Source organism: Sylvia atricapilla, chromosome 5, assembly GCF_009819655.1.
Source record: "Sylvia atricapilla isolate bSylAtr1 chromosome 5, bSylAtr1.pri, whole genome shotgun sequence".
In the NCBI taxonomy this organism is placed as follows: Eukaryota; Metazoa; Chordata; class Aves; order Passeriformes; family Sylviidae; genus Sylvia; species Sylvia atricapilla.
The window spans coordinates 8,739,607-8,766,235 of record NC_089144.1 but is presented as its reverse complement, the minus strand read 5'-3'; the positions used below and the strand labels follow the sequence as shown (position 1 = coordinate 8,766,235).

Sequence of the window (26,629 nt, the reverse complement as noted above, 5' to 3'; positions counted from 1 at the left end):
GCTCTAAATGTAGGAAAAATAAGACAAAAACTTATTTTATTTAAGATTTATGTTATTTTATTTTAAGCATTATTCTTATGCTGTTTGGCAAGTGGTATATTAGTCATAATTTTAAGTATCTTATTCCATGATGAAATTGTGAACACTTACACTTCAGATCATTGTATGCCACAATCAGAGAAAAGACAGTTTCTATCCGTAAATGCATATGATGGAAATTTGTAAACTTCATTTTTACTACTGAGAATTCCAGCATGGTCCTGTGTTACTTGCCATTTTCTCACCCCTCCATTGCATTTTCCCTTTCTCCCTGTTTGTCTAGTCTTTGGATTTTCCCAGGCTCCCTTTCTCAGTCGGGACAGGTTCTTGGGGTGTCATCCCTCCCCCTTTCCTGAAGTTGGGATTCTGTTTGTACTGCAGGATGCAGTTTCCATCTTTGCAGCCACAATCCTGGCGTGTACTGCCTCAGTGAGATTCACCCATTAAGTGTAGGCCAATAGTCCCTCAGTGCCCAGGAGGACAGAGGAATTACTTCCATCTACAGAAACTCCTTCTGGAATAAACAGCAGACCCCGTGTCTGCTGTGGATGCTGGAGGAGTGTTTCTGCAGGAGGCTGATGTTTAGGCACTGTCTGGACATTCAAGTGCCTCTGAAGCTTCAGTTCTGCCATAGAGAGACCAAGCTGCTCTTCTTCAGATCTCCCTGTTCCCCAGATTTCCCAGCCCTTGGGGGATACCAGGGCCGTTCTTAAAATCTGAAGCTTGGGTAGATGACACATTTGACAGAGCTTTACTTAAAGGATGTGAGGATGTGCCTATAACAGGAGCATTTTTGCCCAGTATTCTGTATCTGACATGGCCATGGGTAGTTTCCTAGAGAATGTTAAGAACAGACTAAGCAAATAGGATACTTCCCTGAATACTGTTTTTAGGTTGGAGTTTCCTAGGCAGGATTTATGTCTATTTTGAAAATCTTTTAGTGAAATTTCTTCAAATACTTGTTCAGTCTCCTAGTTTGAACACATGTACATTTTTGCAACAGCAACGTCAGGCAACATGCTCTGCAGACCTACTGGTTTGTTTTTTTGAACAAATACACTCTGTTCAGCTTGGCTCCTGATAGTGTCATTTATACTTTCTACTTCTTGCTTTGGAAGAACTAGGTTTTGACATGCTGGTTTCAGTGAATTCAGCCCAGTTCATAAATTCCTGAGCAGCTGAGGTCCAGGGCTTTAGTTTGCAGTGTACACTGAAAGAAGGTTTGTAGAATTGCAGATCCAACATTTGAGCAATAATCTGAGATCCCAAATCCATCATTTCAACACTGACAAGAGAGTAGGTACATTACATCTTTCTACCTAGAACAGTTTCCAGGTATCTGGACAACAGAGCTCTCCTGTATCCTGCTCAGAAGATACAAGAAGAATTGCCCAATAAATATAATAATTTTTAAGCACTTCTCATACCTTAGCATTAGAAGGTACTGCTTTTTCAGTGTGAATGTGAGTTATTACCTCTTTGTGCTTTATGCTTTTGTTTCTTCGGTAACAATAGCTGCTGAAGATGAATTCTTCTCCATCTCTGAAAGTATATATATATTGCCTTACAAAACCAGATATATCTGCTGTTTTGAGAGATAAAAGGATAAAAACTTTGTCATAGTCTTTTCTTTTCTGAAGGTGACAGTAAAGATAAAAGTATGTATTGTCACCATGGAAAAGTGCAAAAACAGCTACAAAACATGATGTATTTTCTGATGCAAATGTTCTTAACAGAGTTACCTAAAGAAGAATTGTTGGTTTTATTGCTTGAAAGTGTAAGTTGTCTGAACTTTTTCTCAGTAAGATGATTTTGTTGTGTACCTGAACTCAGTTTGTTTTTGTTGGTTTATTTTTTTAAGCTATGGAAGAACTGGATGGGGATGTAGTGAGGATTTCTTCAAGAGGAAGGTTTGCAGAAAGAGACATTGTGCAGGTGGGAGAAAAAAAATATTCTCATAGATTTTATTGTTCCACTTTGTTTTGAATTCTCATTTCTATCTATATTCCTACCTTTCTTTTTACCTTAGCACTGACGTACTTTATCTTGAGGTGTTGATATAACAAGCTCAGAAATTCCCAGTGATAGCTCTAAGCCTTTTTTATAACACATAGTAGTGGATCTGCACTTGTTAGGAAATGACCCCTAACTGGCAGGACACTGTTATAAAGTCTTGGTGTTATACAGCCATGGAGAAGAGTTAGCTATTGAAAATTTGGAGAAAGATGATGTTTCTAGAAAAAGTTATATCTGCCTAAAAGCAAATCTTACATGGAAGCCATATTTTCCTAGTAGGGGCTGAATACATGTATAAAATATATTTAAGTTGGAAGGGTCCTACAGCAGACATCTAGTGCAACTGCCTGGCCACTGTAGTACAAGACTGACTAAAATGTTCATAAGAGTGTTGTCCAAATGCCTGTTAAACACTGACAGGCATCCTTAGATTCAAACCTCACCTTAGATCTGCCATTTCTTCTTCTTTCTTTATTCCTCCTGTTTGTCAAATTTTGTAGTGTTCACTTATTTTTCCTCTTACTTATTTCTCTTTCACACAGGTTGAATTTTTATATTGTGGTTTAGTAGAATATATATAGAGGGAGAATAACTGAGCCATACCAATCACCCATACAGCATGATAATTGAGGTCAGATAGCAGCTGATGAACTTTGGGATATGATTACTTGTTTCCATTTATATCTGCAGGAACTGAAACTTCAGTATCTTTAATGTTACGAATACGGATATGTGAATGTTTAAGGATTGATTTGTAGCTGCTGGTGGATGTAATATTTCAATCCAAGGATGTGTTTAAAACATGTCTTTGACACCTGATTTTATAGTTTGACGTTATTAGAATACAAAAAAATAAAGAAAGCTACATAAATATATGGAAATAAAAATGATCAGATTTTTTTTCAGTCTTCTTGCATAGTACATTAAAATTCCCTCTCTATTTTTTTTAATGGGGATCAGAAATGAGCATCAGATGACAGAAATTAAATTACTCTTATACTCTTTATGGATATACATTAAAGAAAGTCATGGATCCCTGAATTCTAATAGTTGAGAAAGATACTTTTTTCATTTTTGCAACATATAGAGATAAGAACTGATGGGAAAGTAAGATACAAAAGCTCTTAGAAGAGGAAAACATGCTGACTTCTTTGGTCATTGTTTTCAGATAGTTTTAAAAGTAGGGATGATGTAAGACACCTGAACAGGAGATATGAAATTGTTTTTCATTTTGTTAAAGCCTTTGTAGTATTCCTCAGTGTTCATATTGGGCTGGAGAGGAGCTATCTGTAATCTGTTGTTCTGTAAATATCACTGCTTTCAACAGAGCGATGTGTGGGGTGGACCCCAATCTAGTACTTGTGCAAAGCCTATGTGCCATGTGTCTTAGTTTATAGAAAGACAGGTGTTTGCCAGAGGAAAGCTGGAGCTTCCCTTGGAGTGGAGAATGTAAACCCCCTCCCTCCAAATTATTATAATTTTGCCATTAAGGGCCTTCAGGCAAAGATTTGGGAATAGGGATAACAGTTCTTTACTAGGAATATTAAAAAATGCAAATGTAGGAAAGGAAACAATAAAAAAAAATCCTAGAAACACTGGCAGAGTCATAATACAACCTGACAGACACCCTGTTGGTCAGGGTGTTAAGAGTAGTCTAAATAAGACCTCCTGGAGTGACAGATGTGGCTGTCTTGGAGTAGAGATGATCCTGTAGAAGGGTGCAGTGGTGGCAAGGTGGGTCTGGTCTTTCCTCTGGGAATCCAGTGGAAACCAGCTGTCGTGGTGTGCTGCATTTCAGCTTTTATCCAGGTAGGAATGCTTGGCTCCTCCCACTGGGTAGAGCATCTCACAGTGGGATGATGCAATGTTATCAGTTATGTAGTGAGCCTTAATGGCCCATTAACAGCAGATATCCCCCCTGAGGGAGGATGGGTCCTGGAAGAGATAAGGAACACTGCTCCACCTGGTTTTAACAACTGGTCCATTAACAGAAGGCACCCACCCACTCCCCCATGGAGTTAAAAAGACCCCACCTCTTCAACTGGTTTCGACAGATTGGGAATAGAATACATTTGCTTATATATTTCAACCTGAGACACCATGTCAGATTTTTTAAAGCTAATTCAGGTATCTCTGACACGCATTACACTTACCTTTAAATGCATTTAAATATAAGCAACGTAATTTCTCTTATAACAGCAGCTCAAAAATCTTCAAAGAGCATAAATGGATAGAGTTCTAACATGTTATAAACAAGATCTATGAAAATGCTTTCTTTGGAATTCACTGCATATCAGAACTGTAATAAAACATTTATTTAATAATAATATATTTTTATCAGAATGTTTCCCCATGCCATATTGAATTACCTGAAGACAGTATTATTATGTGCTCTTATTTTACTTTAGACTAACTAACTAAATAAAAAAGGGATTCTGTCAAACCCTCTAGGTTTAGTTTGACCTTTATTTGTATCTAGAAGGCTAAAACTGGTTTGCCTTTATAAAACTAGCTACTCAAATATAAAAAGGGGGTTTTTTTGGGTGCGTTAGAATTAACTACTGAAATTACCTATTAATTCTAACAGTACTGTGAAATATTATGAATAATTTAGTATAGGGAAAGTTTATCTGTTAACAGCGAGTTGCTGTATGTGTTTTATTTACTATGGACTGCAATTCATGGAAAAGGCATGTTCTTCACTATTTCCTCCTCACTATTATGTATACATTATATATTCTGTATTACATGTGTACAGATTTTCCTCAGTTTTGTTTAATTTCTGCTGTTTTCTTATCCTTTTGCTGTTTAAGACATTTTAGGAGAATATTTACTTGTAGTGATGCACTTTGTTGTTTCTCCTGAGAATTTTGCATATTAGCCTTTTTAATTAAACTCTTAAATTACAGAAAAAGCACTTGATGTTCCATCAGTTTCCCTTTGGTTTCTCTTACACCTTTCATTCAATTCCTCTGCCATCTCCACATTAGCTGTCCTTGTACACTTCTAGGTTTGCTTACCTGTCCATGGTCCCTCCAGCTCCTCTGACATCTCTGCAGTGTGAGGAGAGGTGAAAAACAGCTAAATCAGGCTGTCTGTGTTGTATAATTGCATTTCAACAATTGCACTGTTGAAATAGCCCCACTTTGCTACGGAACAGTGGTCTGAGATTTTGTGTCTGCAGACTAATGGTTAAGGTGATCTGTTAGGATGGGACACGTTCTTTAACTCAGACTGCATGTGCATTTTACACAAGGAAAAAGAAATCAAGCAGCCTGGATTGTTTATTTTTTGTATTCCAGTAGCACAAGATTCTCATTAAGTATTACAAAACCCAAAACAGGGCTGGGCAGGTAACTGGTTTAGGTGTTGAACATCTAGGTATCACAGAACAAGTTCTTTTTTGATCCAATCCTTTTTGCTTAGCTTCTTTGTGCATTTGTTAGTATATTAAAAGTGTTCAGGTGGTTCATAGTTCTACTAGGTATAATGCAAAATGGTCAAGAATTTAAAGTCATCCTTTGTGTTTTGTTCACTTCAGAAGTCCAAAAAAATCTATTCACCACGTGGCAGAGTGGAGGCAGTCTGGTGGGTGCCCCCAGGAGCAGGGAATGTAAGATAAGGCTGGCTTTCTGAGACAAAATTACCTTCTTGCATGAAAGGGTTGAGAGGTAACCCAAATAGATCAGTGAAGCATGTCATCAGCAATCTGAGCTAGCCATGGCTCATGTGAAGGGGTTCAACCAAGTGAAAGCAATACACTGTTTCTATCAGAAGGCAGATCTATAAAAATTGAGATACAATGTGTATTTATAAAATATATAACATAAAATGCAAGGTATGTATATGTACATTAAAACTGTATAAGATAACATATTCAGGTACTCTAACTCCCTAGGTTAAGCTTTCTTATTTTTAGGTTGTAAGATGTATTCTGTGTCTGCATAACGGCCTAAGTGAACATCTCTTTTGTTTTGTAGTTTGTGCCATTCCGAGATTACATTGACAGAAGTGGCAACCACGTGTTAAGCATGGCAAGGCTGGCTAAAGATGTTCTAGCTGAAATCCCAGAGCAGTTTCTGTCCTACATGAGAGTCAGAGGAATAAAGCCATCACCTGCACCACCACCCTACACACCCCCGATTCACGTGTTGCAGACTCAGATATGACTGCTCGGAAGTGTTTGGCATTTATCACAAACCTCTGGATGCAGCAGCAGCTTCCAGTAACTTTTCGGAGCTGGAAAAGTTCTCTTCACATACCAAAATTCTCCTATAGTTGCATATGCAACTGGAAAGCTTTTAAATGCTAGCAGTAAGATGTCGATGTTTTGAGACTTTTTTTTTTTTTTTAATCCAAACACCCTACTTTTTTGATGTATTTATTGGAGGGGGGAAAGCACAAGTCAGGTTTTCAACTTAGAAGATTGGGTCCTCTCTGAATACTGTGTGTATATAAATGTATAGGAATGCTAATACTCTGTATCAATGTTTACATGTTACTATTTTTAAATTTCAGTACTTTTATAACTATTCTTAAGAATAAAAGTTTGGAATATTGACTCACATGTCTTCTAGCTTGCAATAGTTTGTCACAAGATAACAAGAGAAGCAATATCTCTTTGAATGTTTGTCCAGGCAAATATAAATGAAAGCTAAGAAAAGGACAAATATATGTATGTGTTTTAAATTAACTGAAGTGCTTCAATCAGTGCTCAGTAGTCCATTCATCTCATGTATTGAAAATTTCAACTCCTGAATGTAAATAACATAATTGCATATGACTTATAACTGACTCCAGACTCTGAGGGGGAGGTATGTGTATTTTTTCAGAGATTCTCCAATTTCTAAGTTTATCTAAGTTTACAGTTTTTTAAGCTAACTACTGAAACAAATTAGAATAGTTACTTGCTAGAATTAATTAAAGAAAATTACCTCAATCCAGACCTATCAGAGTATTATAGTTGACTCACTGAGTTGTTAAATCATATCATGCATTCCTTAAAGCACTGGAAATTTTGCATCAGAAATGTCTTTTGAAGTGATTACAGCATATATGTTTTATAATGGACCATTTTAAACTTTAAAAATTTAAAATCTTACCCTTTTTTTTTGTCTAGATTGTCCATTCAAAGGGATGCTGACTCTTAATATTTGGGTTTAATATTGTCGTTTAATCACATTTCCATTCAGGGTGCATGAATCATAAAGTTAATTAACTGGCTTAAAAATTGCACAACTATGTTGCTTTGTGCAAAATTTTGTGTACGGAACTACCCCAAAAAATTTATTATATGCCTGTTCGTATAGAATTATAAAAAGGTTTTGCATGTATATTTTGTACAAAATACACAGTTTTGTGAGTTTGTGTCAGATACATTTTATTTAGAACTAATGGCCTTAAATTTCACAAAACTCCTGAAATGATTGTGAATTGCCTTCAAATACTGTTTAAACTGAACATTTTAATTTTTTTTGTGTCACAGTTGTAATTGTCTTGTATACGTAACTTTTTTCTTTGCATATAACCTGTTTACTAATTCTGTTTCTTACTACTGTATGTTGTAATGTACAGTATAAAACTAAGGTGCATTTTTTAAGCATGAGAAGTTTTTTGCCAGAAAGCATATCTTCAATATTAATGGCATATAACTATGTAAATGCAGAATCTTCCATTTTAAAATATATTTAACTTCCTTTGACTATTTCATGTGGGGAAATTACATTTTCCAAATAATTATTCTGTAAACAAAAACAAAACAAAAAAAATCTTTTTTTGGTAAAAAGAAAAACTTGTTTTATTTTTATTTTGAAACAGTTTTTACATAAATATGGACTTTAATTTTCTCACCAAAATATGTATTTCTTAGTGGATAGATGTTGCATGAGTGAAATTTGATACTTGGCAACTACAAATTTTGATGAAAGTGCATCATAAAGAGTAAGTTTAAATCTACTATATGGTCGTGTTGTTCTCCTTTCATCTTCTACACTTATTTTTTGCGTGGACAATGTTGGCACATTTGAAAAAACTGAAGTTATACTATGTTTCTGTTATTTCATTTGATTGGACAAATCTTTATGCTGTTTTTAGTGTTGGTTCCCAATGGGCCACGTGTGGGCCATGTTTTCAACATGAAAACATGATGTTTTCAACATCACTAGAGGGCCAGAAAACAAACTTACTCAGTTAAGAGTCATTTATTAGCTCTCATGTAGCCAGTACCTTTTTATTAGTTCAAAGATTAGTCTCAAAACTAATCTAGCAGTTCATTTAAGAAGTGAAAGAACTTTTGAAGAAAGATGTTACTTCATCAAAGTTATTTTGTCTATCCAGCCTAAGTACCAGCCTATTCTATTCCACAGTGTTTGGGTTTTTTTCTTCTGCTTGGTATTGGGTGCTAAATAAAACATATTTAATGTAAAGAAATAGTTGTGGTAAGTGCAAATTCTAGTGGAAAAGGGTTATTTCCAGACCTGTGAGATTCCCTGTCTATATGCTTGACACCTTGAATTTATAACATGTAAGAATCATTATGTAGACTCACATATTAACTCTCATTCCAGTTTTGGGATGAGAGTTAATGCTCGGACCTTGAATTTCTCCAAAAGATCACCTACAGCCATTTTTGTTCCTGGCTTTATCCTCAAGAATAATGGAACTCAAAATTCTTATTCCTTCCCAAGAAAAGCTGGCTGCTATCAAAACTTACTAACTTGCCACGCCTGAAGAGTAGCAGAGAGTATTTGTGTTTATGAAAGCTAGAACGTTAATAAGACATGTTATGTGGCAAATGAGTTTTCCTGAGAGGAAAAACTGTTGGCCCTGACAAAAGCTCTTTTCCGTTGGTATCCATCTTGGAGTAGATTATTTTCTTCATAATACATGCGGAAAATTTTCTGGTGGGGCAAACTGCACAAATGTTCCTACAAATGAGAGGGGACACTGGCTCATAGAGTCTAATTCAGGAGTGACTCCTCAGTTTGATTCAGACTAATGAGGAATTGTGTGCTAATCTGGAAGAAGAAACTGGTTTGATCTTGGTTATAACCTAGAATTTTGTAATTCTAGGCAAAGATGGAAAGCTATACAGTAGAATTTACATGGATTTCAAATCAGCTCAGTGATCTACAAAAAGATTTTATTGTGTGGTGCCACAGGGAGATGTATGTTTAAGATGGAGAGGATTCAGGAGGGTTCTCTGAAAAGTTGCATTTTGAGAGGCTGGAAATTCTCACCTAAGTAGGAGCAGATGAAATTCCCTCCAGGATACTGAAATTCAGCCATAAAGTGGCTGAAACAAACAGAATGATAAATTATTTATCACCTTTAAGAACTAATAAAAGGACACATAATGAGAAGTTACACTAATGCAATGGGAAGCCTGGGAGCATAGTAAGAGGCCATTATAATTGTGCAAGAAGGTCTTTAAAAAGGAAAATCAACAAGAGTAGAAATAATACATAGCCACGTATAAATGTAAAAGCAAGATATGTGTAAAAAAGAACAGAAAAACTAAAAAAACAATTTCTGCTAAAGCCTAGAAACCTCTACTTAGAAAGCGAAGGAAAGTCAAATCAATTATTTAACAAAAGGATGAGCATTTAGTCCATTAGAGAAAACCTAAATACTCAATGGTGTTTTGTTTTTTTTTTCCTTCAAGCTTCATAGAACAGGGATAATCGTTGAATTAAATAGCCAATTAAAAATAAATAAATGTAGACTAAGGTTTACCTCTACCAATAAAAATTTGCTACTACTGCCTAGTTTTGAAGCAGTAATTTTCTGTAAAAGCAATATAATGAGCTCAAGGATAAAAAAGAAACAGCTGCTTTTAACAAGACATTTTAAAAGCAAAGCAGAAGATACTGTCCTTGTTTGAAGTGTTGTGAAGTACTATAAGGCTGGTTAGATTAGGCTGGTCAGAAAAAATGCTATCAGTTTTCCATCATCAAACACAAGAAATAGAACAATTGCTGTTCCATAGGGACCTGTCTTGCTTTTTGGTATTATTCAGTCATTTCCACTGATGAAAATTTTGTCATTAAATTATTGGATTGTATCAACTGGAGATAGTTGAATCACTTCCAAAAAAATGGAATTAAAAGTTGAAATTATTTTTATGAATTAGAAAAATGACGTGAAAGAGGAGCAAATTCAATCAGGGCAAATAGGTAAGAGTACTGGAGTAACAAAGACTTCCTGCACAGTTACAGCACTTTTTGGCTATGCAGCAATTCTTTAAAACAGTGTCTGAGGTTGTAGTGGATCACAAAACAGACACTGAGGGGGAGGTATCATAAGTAAAACAACTGAATAACGGCCACTTGAGGTAATCCACCCACTTGTGCTCAAAATAATAAGGTCCAGTTTTTAGAGTTCAGGTATCATGTGGACTAACTGGGAAGACTCTCAGAGGACTGTTAGGGCACTGAGAACAATTTGGGCAGATGATCAGGGAGAATTTCTGTGGGGTTTCCCTCCCTACCAGGGGTCATCTCTAACTGAGTGAACTACCAGAGCAAGGGTCATGTGTGAGACCAGGACCAGCCCTACTGAATGAATGTGTGTGGGGAAGCAACTGGATGTCATCACAGCAGAAATATTTTTAGGACAGACTGTGTCCATTCCCGTTGTTGGGCTGCTGTTTCATACTGCTCAGCTTTTTAATTTTACATTTTAAACTGGCTTATAGCACTTGCACACATTTTCTTCAGCACTCCATGGTGGATTTTTGCTTCTTTGCCACTGAGTTGGTAGGGTAGGATTTCAGGTGTTCTTTCCAGCCAACATTATGCATTGCCCTGAGTGTGCAAGTTGCTGTAGATGACTGGCATTTTCAAGTTGGCCATCTAAAGAAAGGGTGTAGAGTACATCAGTTTGGAGCGTATGCCTAGAGCTAAACACTTGACAATACTAAATTTCATCATTAGAATTTTTATTTGATGCTTTTATTTTGCAAACCACCAAAGGCATTGAAGTCACTGTTCTTACAGATATCCCATCCAGGAGAAGGAGTACAAAGTGCTGTGAGACACCAGCAATCATGCAGTGTGGATCCTGGGGCAGTGCATGCCACAGGTTAGGGAGAACCTTCCCAAGCCACAGCAGGCTGTGTCTGTGCACTGAGCAATTCCATCACTTCTGCACTGCTTTGTTTCCCAGGGAGCAAAAATTCTGCCCAGCCTTGAGAGGAACAAGATTGCCATCATGACTGAGGGGCCTGTGTGTCCCTGTGCCACAGGCTGCTCTGTGGTTTGCTTTGCTTCAGGCTGATCATGAAAATCAGAGCAATTGACTGGATGTGCAGAGTGATTAGCACTGAATGCTGTGTTTTAAATTGAGTGGGCCATCAGGACACAATCACCAGCCAGAGGGAATTCAGGAAGAAAATTTTCTCTCTTCCATGAGCAAAGGGCTACTGCAGACTGGAGATTAAATATTTCCCCTGGTACGGGCAGAAAGGCCCTGAAAGTACAAGAGTGACCAGGCAGCCTTGGTGGATGGCTTTCTGTGAGCAGGAGGGAATGGAAAATATCAATAGGTAGTCAGACCTGGAGGAAAGGGAGAGAGTCCAGCAGGAGCCTCTCATGGCTGTTTCTGGCAAATGTTGTCATTAATGCAGTAAACAAGGGAGTTAGAGGCTGCATTTATAAAGTGAATAAAAGTATTATCTTACCAGGATTGCAGGTTGGGAGGCCAGAATAAATTTAAAAAATGGTTTTGATGAACTGGAGGGAAGGTCAGGGGAAAAAAAAGTGGAACATACTATATTTGGGAGGGAAATAAATAAGCACAAATAGAATGAAAACAAAAGATACCTTTATAAGCAGTAGTTTGGGACTTAATAATTTGTGAATTACAGCTGGGGTGCAAATAGAATATGAATCAAATTGTGATACTACTGCATAAAAAGCAAATATCACCCTGGAAGATGCTGACAGCAGTTGTGTTCATATGGCAAGAGAGATAATCATTTCTCCAGGCTAAGCTGTGCTGAAGCCTGAGCTTGGCACTGTGTCTGGTCCATGGGGCCACACCTTAGGGACAACATAGCTAATTTGGAAAGAGTCCAGGAGAGAAAAACAGCAGATGGTTTTTAACCTGTGAGGAAAATATTAAGGCACTTGGGTGTGTTTTGTATGCAGATTACCAGGATTGTGGTAGCTGTGTCTGTGCTAGGGGTGCTGTTCTCAAAGGCCAGCAGTGATGGGTGATGTTGCTGGCTTTGGCAGCAAGAGTGGCTACATGGGCAGATAGACAGCCCTCCCAAACTGTCTGGAGCCCCCTTCTAGAGCATCTCGGGGAATTTACATCAACTTTGTCTTAGAAATTTGTTTAGAACACTCTGGAGGGTTGCTAGGGATTCCCTAATTGTGCAGCATCCTTCTGAACAGCGAAATAATACATTAAATAGTTTTAAATGTCCTCCTGAAGTCTCCTTTGTCAGTCCTGCAAAGATAGGCAGCCTAATTAAGACAGAAGAAAGGATAATGCAGAGAGAGAGGACTGGAGTGGATGGGTGATTAGGAAGGCACCAGGAGGGCAGAAGAAAGCCCTGGTGAGATCTTGTCTGAAATACATATATGCTTCCAGTGACCTGTTTCCAAAGTAATGGACACACAGGGCTCATGAAGACAGAGACGCACAGGAGGAGAGTCTTGTATCCAGTGGGCAGGTGAGATGGCCAGCCCCTGTCTGTGACCAAAGGCTGTGAGGAGGGAAAGGTCTCGTGGTGAAGGTCAGGTGGGGAGCAGGATATGCCAAGCAAATTGGTGGAAGTGGACAGCAAGATGGGAGTCTCCATCTGTACACCTGAGGTTTTGCAACAAGGTGTTGGAACAGCAGTAAAACTGTACCATCAGTAATTAAAGAACAGTCAATTCTGCAGTCGTGACACCTTGGCTTGATGTACTCAGTCAACTGTCACCAACCAAAACCCAGAAAACCCCAGAAATATTCCCTCTAATTTCTTTTAAAGGAACAACACACAGTATACTGTCTGCTCCTCGAGATCCACAGCACTCAGCTGTACTGAAACCTGCGGTTCCTTCAGTAACCAGAACTGGTATTTGCTCTTATCTCTGATTCACTCACTGATAATAGGCAAATCTTTGGATAAAAGAACTGAAGATTCTTTAAGGGATGTTGGAATAAAGTTATTGTTAGATTAGCATTATCAGATGCCCTTAAATCTGTGGTTTGCATGTTTATCATGTTAAAATTCAGAAATAAATGCCGCTTTGGTGTGAAGGGGAAATCTCTTTATGATGGAAGCTGTAACTGCTCTCCCTCACTGACTTTCTGTTGAGCTCATGGTTTGCTTCTCCCGTTGGAGCTGCAGGTATTCGCTTCTTGTACCCAGGATCAGTACTTGATAACAAGAACCCCTCTGGTTTTAAACATGACTCATCCTCCTTTTCTCATATCTAGACCGCCTCAAAACTTGTCTCCTTTCTGTAACTCCAACCTGTACAAGTCTCAGCAAATGCCACAGTGGTAGCCCTACAAAAAACCTAAAATAAAACTGCTTTTTAGCATTTTACTCAGTGACTCAATCAGTAGAACTGACACTATGGAGAAATCACATCTGCTAATGAAATTGGCTATTTACCTGTTGCTAAGTGCCCTCCAGCGTAGGAAGAGGTTTTACAGCATATAAAACCCCAAACCCACACCTCAGCTGCAGACACACACAACCATGAAGCTGCTTCTGAAGTAGCTTCTTTCATCTTGCTAAGCCTCTCAGAAGAATACAGGCAGGAAGAAGGTGATGCCACTGTGAATGTGAAAAACCACTGAATCGCAGCATTTCATTACTGGAGACATGCTGTCAGCTGCACTGCAACATTTCCCACCGTCCTGGAAGAATTAGCAAGAAAAGAAATATGTTTGAGTACACACCCACAGTATTAGTGAGGGTTTTCTCTGGCACTGTTAGATATTTCACGGCACAGAAGGACTCTAAAGGCTCCTTCATGCGTGTACTGTGTCATTATCAATAGATCTGTCAATTACCTGTCATTGCAAGGAAGTGCCAGGCTTCCAAAAACTCTTCTTCACAATGGCAAAGCCAACCGAAATGTCGCTTTATTTAAAACCTGTTAGACTGAAATAGGAAAAAGAGGATGTTTAAAGTATCACTGTATTCTGTGGGTAGGTGATCTCCTCCTCTCCCTCCTTTTCCTCCCTTCTCCCCCACCCTCAAGCCATAGAAGGGAGCTCCTTTCTCCCAGCTCTGTTGTGGGCATTTCCCCTGACCCCAGGCCAGGCAGAGAGATCTCAGGCGCCCCTCACAGCAGCTGTCTGGGATTGATGGAAAAGGGCCACATGAAATGAATGTTGAGTTCTTGGTGCCATGGAAGTCTCAGAGCACAGGGCAGGGGTCACTTTGCCCGTGGTCTCCCCGCAGCCATGGCAGCATTTGCAGAGCAAGATGTTGCCCAAACCAAGACTCCATTATTTTCATGCAGGGAAAAGCCAATTCTATATTCACATAACTTATTTTATACAGTTTTCACAGACCTCACGTGCAACACCTATTGGCTGGTATTTTTCTTACTCCTTCATTTATTGGTCAGAAGGTGATTCTTGTGTACATGCTAAGATTCAGGTTGTTGAAAAACATGTACATTTTTCCTTTATGGGTTCTCATGGAGCAGATCTTATTGTTTACACAGATGCACTTATTTTTCAACCCAAGAATAGGTAGTTGTGTTGATAAAGCTTTCATATCAAGATTGTTTTTTGCATGGGAACTTGCAAATTGCTTAACTACACTTAGAAGAGATGGCACACCAGCTGTTAATTTAATAGAGCAGCCTTGATTTTATGAGGCCTTTCTTTTATAATTCTTCTACCTGTCACGACACAGGCAGGGACAGATCCCAAGGTGCCAAACGAGCTCAGACACCAGCCAGGGCAGCACTGCTTGTGGCAGTGTCCCAGAGGCTGGATGGCAAATTCAGGACAGTGTTTGCCTGCCATTCCAGCGGGGCTCTGCAGCTGCTGCCCCGGGCAGGACACTGAGTCCCAGCTCTGCTTCAGAAGGGGCAGGACAGTGCTCAGCTCTGAGACCACTCCCAGCAGCATCACAGCAAATAAAGTACAAGCCAACCATTTAGCATCTTTGTTTCCACAGTTTTCTAATGGAAAATTCCCTGTAGGGCCAGCCTGGAGAAGCAGGGTTATCAGTGAATCCAGAGGGCTTTGGGATAGAAGGGGGAAAATACCTACCAGCACCAGGATGACTTTTTATCAGTAAAAGGGACTCTTTTCTTTTCAGAACAGGAGTTGGTGAGGATGCAGCTTGGCTGAGCTCTGTGCTGCACATTGGAGAGCTGCTGCTGCAGTTCTGCCCAGGTGAGGAGCAGCAGCCCTGCCTGGATGCAAAGGGAGCCTCCAGAGTCCTCCCCATCCAGCCCAGGGCAGCGTGGGCTTTGTTTGCTTTGCAGAAATCGCTGCAGGCAAGTCTGTGTTCAAAATACATAAGCAGGTGCACCAAGCTCTATGGATGGTCTGTGGGTAAGGTTTCCCAGCTGAAGGCTGCCCTGTGCCATTCCAGCCGGACTCTCCAAGGGCAGATGTGCCTCTGCACTCTGGCCTCAGCACTGCAGGGTGCTCTGGCTACATTTGTGGGTGACCAAAGGCCCAGCTGAGTTGGTAGGAGATGAAATATGTGTTTTTCTTTGCAGAAGCTGCTGGCTTTTGCTGTGTGCTGGACTGCTGCATGCTGTAAGAGGTGCAGCAGGGTGGACAGGGTGCCTAGCTGCTTGGTGGTTGTGCCCAGGGCCAGCATGCTCGACCCCCAAGGACAGCAGCAGGCAGATTTTATTGCAAGCTGAGACTGCAAAGCTGTATTCTGACATGGCAGGACAGAGCCCTGTGCTGCAGCTCATCAGGCCTGAGAAGCCAGTGAGGTCTTCCTGTTGCTGTTCCCTTCTCACTCTTATTAAATTAAGGATCATCTAAATTGTGATTACTGTAAAGAAAACCAAATGATCGTGTCCTCCAGGTGCCTCATTATGACATTTGTTAGAAATAAGCCAGTGACAGGTGGAGGAAGCTCCAGACATCTCAATCCCTTTCTTAAATTCGCATGAATCTCATTAGGAGTTGGAGTGCAAGTCCATGCATTGCTTTGCCTTTCCTGCTGGCTTGTGCCTGTGCCCAGGCAGATGTCACAAGACTTGAAACGGAGGGAAAAGTCCCTGCAGGATTTGAAAACTCTCCCACCAGTTTATTTTAAGTCTATGTGCTTGTGTTTAGCCTCAGATCTGAGCTTCAGCAGATTCTCAGAGCAGGAGCCCCTCCCTCTGTTCCCTTCCTTCCCACTGCCCTCCTTTCCATCCCTTCACCCTCACGGCTTGTCCAGCACATTCTGCTGCACACGGGGCTGCAGTGTGACAACACTGCAGTGACAGCTTCCCCTGTTCCATCCTGACCACACAACTGAGCCCCACAGGGAGGTGCCTGAGGAACAAGCCCCAGTGGGTCCTTGGTGGGGAGGCAGGGCTGGCAGTGACCTCCTCTAACCTCCTCTAGGACTGCATCTGGTGCCCTGTGCTGTCTCTGCCTTGGCCCTTGGGGTTGGTTCAACAGCCCTTCTCCTGGGGTTCAGGGCTTCTTTAAAGATTGAATCACTCTGTCTATCCATCATCTGCACAATCTGTTCTGGGAAGAAGTAATGGCCCTCTCTGCCCAGAGCAGCCAGCTGTACCTAAAGCCGGACTCAGCAGGAGTGTGAGTGACACACGGCTGCTCAAAGCCACAAAGGGAGGCACTGTTTTTGGGAACACATTTCCTCTAGTACTTCCATCTGGCAGAAGAGTGGATGTCTGAAGACCTGTGGTCCAGGTGGCAGCAGAGGCCCCTAGCCAGGGAGACAGGGCAGGTCTTGCCCTGGAGTGGGTGCAGGCAGCCTGGGAGATAATAGGGCATAAAATTTGACCTCATAGATGTTTGTTCTAAACACACTCCTGAGAGGGGTCTCTGATCTCTCAGTGCCTCTCTGAAAGCAAAATATCCATGCTGCAGGCAGCTGAACAGGAGCTCTTGCCAGGTAGGTTCTGTGGTGGAGTATTGGATGAGTCAGGCACGGAGCTGTTTCTCATTTATACCTGTGTAGCTGCTGACAAACCTTCAGTTAAATCTAAGCAAAGCCTGAGCAAAATGTAGGCAGAATCACAGCGTTGATGGTTTTTGGAAAGCACTTTTCTTGCAAGGAAATCACCATTTTCCCAGCTGCTGGTAGGAGTTGACAGGAAAAGCAATAATAACCCCAGTCCTGTCACATCAAAGAGTGGGAGGCAAATTTCACAAAGATCAAAGATATGAAATGGGTAAAATTTAACAATGTAGATCATACCTGCTGTCAGAAATCACCAGGTTGGCATTTACCCTCACAAGGAACTGAGAAAAAACCCAACAAAACCAACACAAAAAGAAGGCATTTGCCAAATAGGTGCTTTCTATTAAGAGATATAGTAATGATAACCATAAGAAACTGTCTTGTGGTGAGCCTCCTTCCTTGGGTTCTCTGCTGGAAGTCTGTCCTTGCACAGGCTGTCCTGGGATACAGCTCTCTGCAGGGCTGGCAGCCTCCACTGATGACCAATTATCACTGGAGGATCCAGGAGTGATTGCACAGAGTGCCTTGGTCTGCAACGAGCCTCTCCAAGGAAGTCTCCAGGTTTAAATTCAAGCACTTGGCACTTGAAGTAATGCCATGACAGTGCTCTGTAAAGCTGATGAAAATCTCTTTCAAGTGCTGGCTGTGATGCAAGAAAAGGTTGTCTTGGAGGGTTTCATCTATTGTCATGGACTCCAGTGGAAGAAGAAGGATGGAGCAGAGGCGCTGGCACCTCTGTGTGCATGAGCAATCATTTTGGGCTTAGAGGACAACAAGAGGATTGGCAAACACAGACACACAGCAAAAGGGTCCCAATTACTCCTCTCATGTCTTTTCCAGGTCAGAAGGCAGCCCAGTGCACTGGCTGCTGGAGCAGTGCTGGGCTGGTGACTGTGTGTGTGTGTGGCCAGAAAATGGTGGCTGTGGGCACCATGGCAGGGATGTGGGAATTGGGTAAAGGAATAGACACAGCACAGGATGGGTGTGCAGCCCTGCCACCTCTGTCACCACAGGGCACAACAACACTGGTGACACCACTGGACAAAACTGGAGATGCCATCGCCCAGTAACCCCAGCCTGTGGAAGAGCAAGTGGCCACAAGGAACTCACTGAAGGAGATCCCAGGGAAATATTAGAAATTCTTTGCAGTGGCAAGGAAAGGAACTGGGCACAGCACAGATTCCCAGAAGGAAGAGCAGAGCTGTGAAGAGAATATTAAAGGGATAAATTGACCCAAAACCAGTAGTAGGGAAGTTGCTGTAACATAGGGTCCTTCTCCTGCAGCCTAGTTTCCAGCCAGGTGTGTGTTCCTCCTGCAAGGACAGGAGACACCTGGCTGAGAAGCAGATGGTTTGGGAAGAGCAGAGAGCTGTTCTAGGGGATTAAAATTTAATATAGTTTATTATATTTTTTCTGTCCTTCAGCATAATTGTGCTTTGCTGGAATCAATACTAACCTCAAAGAAAAGAAGTGTTTGTGTATTTATCACATGTTAGTTTATATATTTAAACTTTATATATTTATCTATAAAAGTAAATAGGGATAAGCTGTTCTTATAAAAATAAATAGAGATAAGCTGTTCTAGTAAATGCATTTTAAGTTGTCCAACTTAAAGTTGGTGGGGGGTTCAGTAGGTCAGCAGTTGGTTTTTATCAAATTGATCATGTCAGTGCCACTACTTTTTCATAACCAGATCTGAAAGGAAGATTGTGTACAAAATATTTCCCCTGGCAGCATTGCTTGCTCCTACCTAGGAGCTACAAGGCTGCACTCCTCTTATGGAACAAGTCTAATTTTCTTAATTAAGAATAAATAAAAAAAAGATGAAAGAGACTTCTTTCATCTGATTTAGTAGATAATAAAAACACTGGCTACCCTTAAGCACAATTGCTGATTAAACCCTTGGATGCGGAATAAACAGGCTGAAGAAATTTTTAATACATAAACGTGGGACTGATCTACTAAACAGCTGAAAAACTATCCCTAATTGGGAAGATTCTGCACAAGAAAAAAAAAAAAAACCAGAGACCAAAGGGGGAAAATGCATCATTTCTGTAAACAGCAATTTGCATCAGGGCTCTGTGGCTGGGGCAGGTGGCCTGGGCTGGGGATGTGTCCCCAGTGCTGTGGTGGGGAGGCACCTCAGGCACCAGGAGCCAGCCTGGAGGAGCCTTGCACTGCCAGGGCTGGTGTGGGCAGGGGTCTGGGGGCTCTACCAGGCCTGCAGCCCAGCGATTTGGGCAGCAGGAGAAGGAAAAGGAGAGCTTAGCATTTTCAGTGCCCAGCAGTGGGACTGCCAGCAGCATCCTTCTACTCTTCACCCACAGGGATGATTTGCTGGGGTCAAGACTGGTTTTGTAATATTTGGAGAAGCTCAGGTGGCAGTATAAAAATCGTTTGGATTTCAGTCACAAAAGAGACCTTCTTCACTAATTTGTCCCTTGGTGTAGCATTTATTTGTGGCAAGTGTGATGTGGCTAAACCTTACAAACCAAGGATCTCAGCAGTGTTTATCTGCTTGCAGCACACTGCATTGCCACTTGCCCAGAAGTATTAAATAGGCTTGGATGCACCAGCAAGCTCTTTGCCCTATTCCTGATAGTTCATTGCCAAGCTCCAGTACTAAACCCTGCACTGCTTTCAGGTCCTGCTGTTCCATTTTTTAGTGTGGCAGATGTCAGTGGCACCAGCAGGTACTGTTCTGACACAGCTGTCAGCAGCTGCAGCACGGAGAGGCTTGTGAGTGAGGGGCTGAATCCTGGTCTGCACCAGTCCTGGCAGCCTCCTGGCCAGAGGGGTGCAGAACAAAACCTCCTATGACTACATTATGTAACTAACAAGACTTGGCTGTCATGTAGCTGAATGCAAGACAATGTTGCGTGTTTCCAAGTGCTAGGTAAACAGCATTAGTTTTCTTTTCAATTACTAAACATATTTTTATTTATTCTTTCAATAAATGTACTTCAATAGCGAAAGTCTTAGAGGATGTGGAATGACTGATCAGCTACAAACCCAAACCAATGACTTAGCATAATTTATTCCAAAGCCTATCTGCAAGGACATTAGCCAGGACAGACCAGCTGGGAAGACTTTATGTTTCACCTGGGCAACAGCTAATACCCCCAAAGAAAGTACTGTCTTGTTCTTCTCTGGATATTGCATCTCCTAATTAGTGTAATCTATTTAGCTGGCTCTGTTTGATTTTTCACCTGCAGAGGCTGTGAAGTTTCTGCTCTTAAACTTGGACTTGCAGTTATCTCCCCTGTGTGTCAGTGAGGCCCCTGTACACAGATTCCTCTCTGCAGGAGCTGGGAATAGCAAGGAGAGCGCTGTAACTCACTGCCTGCTTCCTTCCCTGTCAGGAGAAAAGGATGAGGGGCAATCCCCACTGAGAGCAGGTGGATGCTAAGGCAGAGCTGAGACACAGGACATGGCTCGAAATACATAACTTAAAATGACCACATTCCTTACATGCTGTGGTTACTCTGCACTTTGAAGTTTTCACTTTGCCCTCAGGGCAGCAGTGGAGGAAGCACTGCTGCCATTTCCATTGGGTCTGTGCCTTTGTGGCACATCCTCCCTGGTGTGGGAGGCAGAGCCCTTTCCATGTGGAGGTACAAGGACAAAACTCAGATGATGGGGTAAGAGCTTTCTGTGTGAGAGAAGTTTGTCTTTTCCATACAGCTTCATCCCTAGAGCTACCAGACCTTTCTATGGGATCACTGCTTCAGGAAGACCACCTCACCTGGACTGCTTCCATCACCGTGCTCAGGTTGTATTCTGACTCTGTCAGTGGTTTTTTTTTTTTGGTTTTTTTTGGGTTTTTTTGGTTGTTTTTTTTTTTTTTTGTATTGTTGCATTTTTTTTTCCCTTTTCTTCTTATTAAATTGTATTTTTGAGTTAGAGCCTCTCACTTGGTTAGTTTTCAAACCACAACAGCATAACAGTCTCATGACTGACTGGAGAAATCTTCAGTGGTGAATCTGTCTTTTGCTACAGCTAGGAAAGCCAAGTGGTTTCAAGGTATACCTGTTTAGTTATGTCACACCTGGAGATCATGGACCTCTGGTGACTCCTGGGTTCTTGCAGCCCTTGTCATACACTGAGCACGGGGTAACTTGAGCACTGGAGTGGGAAAAGCTTACCATCTTCAAAGAGCACACTCAGATTTCATGCCTGTCTTCTCTACTATACTAAAACTGTGCATTTCATCCAGTGAATGCCAAAGAAATTCAGTCTTGCTTTTGCATCCTGTATGGGAAAACTCACATATACTATCACGTATGATTTGGAGTTTTAATGAGGATAAAGGGCATGTCAAGACAGCAAGTTTGGAGTGCACAGATGTTTAAAAGTATAATTCCTTGAATACTGAGGAGAAGAAGATGAGATGCAGCAGATGTATCAGAGCCAGTTGCACTTTACTGCCTTGCTCATTTGGTTTCACAGGGAATCCTCAATCCCTAGAGCGAGCTAGATTTTTAACTGTTTTGAGAATGAGTTTCAGGTAGACAACTTCTCTTTTCTTGTAAATCCTTAATACTTGCAAACAAGTGGCCAAATGTTTTTGATATGGTTACAGAGGTAATCGTTGCATTAGTTATTTAGAAGGTGATTTTGGAAAAATACTGAGAGGAAATGGCTCTAGCAGCAACACTTTGAACATTTCAGCTGTTTTACTTCAGGTTCATGATTTCTACTTTATTTTTTTTAAAAAAAAGCTATTAAAAATGGCCTTTTGTTCTTAAGCTTTTTTGTTCCTTCCTTGTCAGGTTTGCTCAGATTACAAGTCAAAACAAAGCTTTTCTTTTGTTCTGTGGTGTAGATTCACTGTCAGAGAAAAATTGGCCTTCCTTTTGTTATAAATGCTGTAACAGACAACAGGCAGATGGTAATAAACCATTTGAATTTCCAGTGTCTTGCTGGTGGTGCAAGAGCCACAGCTCTGTCTGCAGAGTCAGGAGTCACCCAGGAGCAGAAAGGCTTCAGGTGAGACTCTGCTGTGCTGAGTTTGGCCATCACCACACATTTCAGGTTGGCAGCTGGTTCTTGGCTCATTTGCTGGGCCTCCTGGGCTGGGCCAGGGTTAATCTCACTGTCAGCTAAGAAGGACTCAGGAATTATCTTTTCTTCACTGGTGGTGTTAGACCCTGAAAGAATACATTGCTGTGCTTGGCTGCCTTGAAGAGCAGTGTCTGTGAGGCAGTAGAAGCTCTTCCCAGCTCCTGGCTGCAGAGATGATCATGAGTCTACCAGCAATGGCTCCTGGAAGATATTTGCCAAAGCTCCAGCAGGAGCAGGGGGCCTTTTCTTGTCTTCTTTCCACCCATAAACCTGTCTGTCAGGAGTTCCTATGAGAGACATTACAGTTGTAGTAAAAAGACTTAATGATCTACATTTAACATAAGCCAGATAAATTCTCTAAGGCAACCTCAACAGGTGAAGGCTGAAGTGTCCTGTATTTTTCAGAAGACAGAATAAAAATCCTTACACGAAGAAGAACTGCTCTGTCACTCTTCCCAAGTACAGTCATGGCCTCCTGAAATCCTGACACCCAATAATGGTTTCAGCTCAGGGCCAGAGTTTCTGGATGCTGACAGTGAGTGCAGGTGTTTGCTGTTCTGCTTTCTGATGCCTCAGTGTCCTAGGGTCATGTTATGATGTTTGTATGCCCAGTCATCTGTTGGGTTTGTGCTGGATATTGCACTTTGTACCTTTGGTATTGGGTCTGAGAGCAAAGGGGAGGGAGAAGCAAGGGGTTTGTTTTCAGAAACCTCCTGCTCCAGCTGGCCTTGAGAGTCAGAGTCAGAGACACACAGCACAGGACCAAGAGGTTTTTCTTTTTTTTTTTTTTTTTTTTTTTTTTGTTAGTTAGTTAGTGTGTAGCTACCTGAGGGGCAGAAGTTTGTTTTTGTTTTTTTCCTCCTGTTTTTTTCTTTTTACTTTTTTTTTTTTTTTTCTTTCTTTTATCCCCTGTTTTTTCACCTTCCCTCAGAACTGTTAAAATCTCTCTGGACTGAGGAGCTGGGGGAGCACCATGGGGGGCTTGGCCCTGGAACCCACCAAGATCCATCCTGTGCAATGGTTCCCAGTGCCAGAGGGACTGAGACACAGCAACCACCTCCAGGAGGGACTTCTCTTCTAAATCTGTCATCTCTCCAGAACGGCACAAAGTTCTTGTCATTGGGTATTGTCCAATTTATTGTGCTGGGGAGTGCTTTGCCTGTTTAATAAACAGGGTTCTTTCCACTTCTCTCTGAGGAGGTTTTTTTTTTCCTAAACCGGCTGGGGGAGGAGAGGGAGAGCCCCTGAGGATATTTCCTCCCAAATTTGCCCTAAACCACTACGCTCACACAAGGGGTGTCCTCTGTCTTAAGGAAGGGTCCTTTACTGGAGCACATGAGAAATAGCCATCAGCTGGACCTGCTATAAGTTCATGTGACTTCTCCTCCAAACCACCTGTCCTGGGTTGTAGTTTAGGATGTATTCTATCACCATCTTCAGTAAATGGCCCATCAATGCCTTTTGCATGACTCCCTCTGGGAGTTATCTCTCTCTTTAATGGGCCATTAAGGCTCTCTTCCATGACTCATCATCCCATTGTGAGATGCTCCGCCCATGGGGAAGAGCCAAGCATTCTCACCTGGATATAAGCTGGGATTTGAGACAGTAGAAGCAGCCCTCACCCACTGGATTCCCAGAGGACTGGAGCTACCAGACCTTTCTACAAGATTTCTGTTTCAGGAAGACCACCTCGTCTGGACTGTTTCCATCACCCTGATCAGGTTGTATTCTGACTCTGTCAGTGGTTTTTCTTTTTGCATTTATTTTATTTTATTCTATTTTATTTTCCTTCTCATTAAATTTTATTTCTGACTTAGAGCCTCTTACTTAGTTTGTTTTCAAAACCACAACACCACCTTCCCTGCCAGAGACACTGCCAAGAAACAGAGAGCAGAAGACTGTTTGGGGACAGATCCTTTCCCCAGTCTGGAAAAGGGTGATACTCTAGCACATGTGGGGCATGTGGTGGAATGTTGTACCAGATCCCACAGCTACAGCTCCCTGCCTCTCAAACACAAGCACATCAAGCTCTCCAGGCGATGTCAACAAACGCATATCCTCTGAGCAGAGGAGGCACAAACCCACTGCAGTTCAGGGCTTTTATCTGCCTCTCTGCCCAAGGAGTTGGGTGTCTCCTGGGTGAGCATCAGCCGAAGTTTGGTAGCACACAGAGAACCAGGGTCACATATCTTTTAGCTCTGGACATATCTTTTAACATCTGGACATGAAGATGGACCTTCAACAGCAGCTGCCCCATCCCTTTGTGTCTACAACAGCCCCTGCTGCTGCTGAAATCCAACACAGCAGCTCTAGATTACCTCGGCCTGAAGGAGTGAACTTACTTGGGACACTCAGAGGTTAAAATGCAAACAGAGCATTAGGGTGGTTGGAAACAAGAATATAAACTCAAAACCAGCCCTACAAGTCTGTGAGGGAGATACCAACTATCTGTTCTTCCTTTCAGCATGGCCAACATGACAGTACTTTCCTGTGGACTTCCCTGTGATAATTGATTTTTCAGCTAGACAAAATAATTTCCAAAGTATGCAAACTTGGGCAGGGAAAAACAAAACAAAACAAGCCAGTAAAGGAGTATTCCCACATAGATTTAAAGATCAAAATAAAATTCAAGCAATTCACCTCTCCAGAAGGGGACACCTCATCTTCAATTACACTGAGTATTCCATCATCCCAGCCTAGCTATTTTAGTGATTAATTACTCTACTGAAAGTCTTTGTTTTCCTGCTAGCTTAAATTTATCCAGGATCAGCTCCCAGTCATTAGTCCCATTTTAATGTCATTGCACAAATTGATGGTACTTATCTTCTAGATTCTTGTACCTTAGGCCTCCCCCTGGATCTCAAAAACTTTAATGCCAAAATATAATTTGTTCTCATTAGCAGCATCTTGGGAGTGCTGTGTGAAGGGACCAAGAAAGTTGGATGTATTAGGCTTTAGCTAAGACACAGAAGGGGATGCAGCACTAAGCACAAAGCAATAAGTACTGGAAGGAAGATAAATCAGGTACCTCTGTGAGCCTTGTCCCCCAAGAACAGGGTGATACCGTGAAAGAGCATAATGCAAGCCCTATCCAAATTAAAACTGATAACATAAAACAGGCCTTACAGGCTAGATGATAAATCTTTGCAGCTCACTGCTCCCAAAGTGCTATCAAGGCTTTGCCTGTAGCCTGAGCCCCTCTGTCCCCAGCAGGGTGCTGCCTGCTTTGCCCCCTCACCAAAGCATGTGGCTGTCCATGCAGGAGGAGGGAATGGTCCTCCAGGCCTGTGGTGGTCAAACCATCCCTACCCCTGAGCTGCACTAGAATCTCAGAAATGCTCATTAGGCCTTGGCCCTAATAAGCATCAGCTGCTTTTGCCAATACCTTTGCTGACGATCCTTTGAGCAACCTAAGACTGCTGTAACGTGGTCCCACTGACTGACAAGCATGGGTTTTGTTTTTTTTTGTGAGGACTCCATTAACCTCAGACCTTTTTTTTTTTTTCAGGCCAAAAGTTTTGGTTCTGGATCTTGCCAGGTGTTGCACTAAATGATCTATTCCTGGTCCTACCTTTGTGCCACCAGTCAACCGCGAACACAATTTTCACGTTTGTGGTTAGCCACGGACATCATGGCTTTTCCTTCCCCTCTCAAACCTGGCTTTAAATTGCTGATTCGTTCTGCTTAAATCTCTTTCTGGGATCCCAAAGCTCTGTAAGTTGTCCTTATGGGTGTAATGGACCAGGAAGCACAGACCACTTGTCAGTAAAACAACTAACTGTTGTTAGTGTGAAGCTGTTACCTAAAGACCTTTGACCACACGCGACAGATTTTGCTCTCTCTCTGCTTTCAGACCCATCATGTCAAACTGGTCTCACCAGCAGTCCAATACCCAGGGATAAAAGATCTCAGGGCTGATGGAGAACCACCAAAACTAATGTCCTTCTGGGCAAAGAAGGAAGCCAACAAATAGTGAAAGAAAATCAAATATAGGAGAGTGCTTGTATGATAGGATATTCTACTGTATTGGGTTCCTGCCTACCTTTTTAAAGAGAAATTGTTGGCTGGGATATTTGGAGCATGAACACTTTTACAAGTTCATTAATACCAGCCTGAGTATTCATTTGGCTCAAACCTCCAGGGAAAGGGAGCTGCTGGGAAAGCTCCAAACATCGGGACTGGGACAGACTGTGGAGAGAACAGGGACTGCTTTATGTCTTACATGAGTGGCCTCAGTTTTCAGGGCAGTCAACAGGGCAGTCAGGTTTTCTGAACCCTGCACACCTCCAAAAGCTATTCTTTTGGCAAAGAAATTTGCATGTTTGTAGCATGGTGGAAGTCAATGACTGTTAATAACAGCATCAAAGGGTCATTTCTGGA

At 41.6% G+C, this 26,629-nt stretch overlaps 1 protein-coding gene across 11 annotated transcripts in view; it reads left to right on the top strand.

The window, feature by feature from the left end:
* CPNE8 (copine 8) overlaps nucleotides 1-8,010 on the top strand; it is a 75,589-nt gene extending 67,579 nt beyond the window's left edge. For 8 of the 11 annotated variants that reach the window (XM_066318615.1, XM_066318614.1, XM_066318619.1 and 5 more), the window contains 2 exons: nucleotides 1,901-1,974; nucleotides 6,036-8,010. In XM_066318615.1, the coding sequence (XP_066174712.1) occupies nucleotides 1,901-1,974; nucleotides 6,036-6,224 (263 nt within the window). In that variant the 3' untranslated portion in view covers nucleotides 6,225-8,010. The other 3 variants (XM_066318617.1, XM_066318616.1, XR_010743557.1) reach the window with 3 other exon arrangements.
* Nucleotides 8,011-26,629: the final 18,619 nt, after the last annotated feature.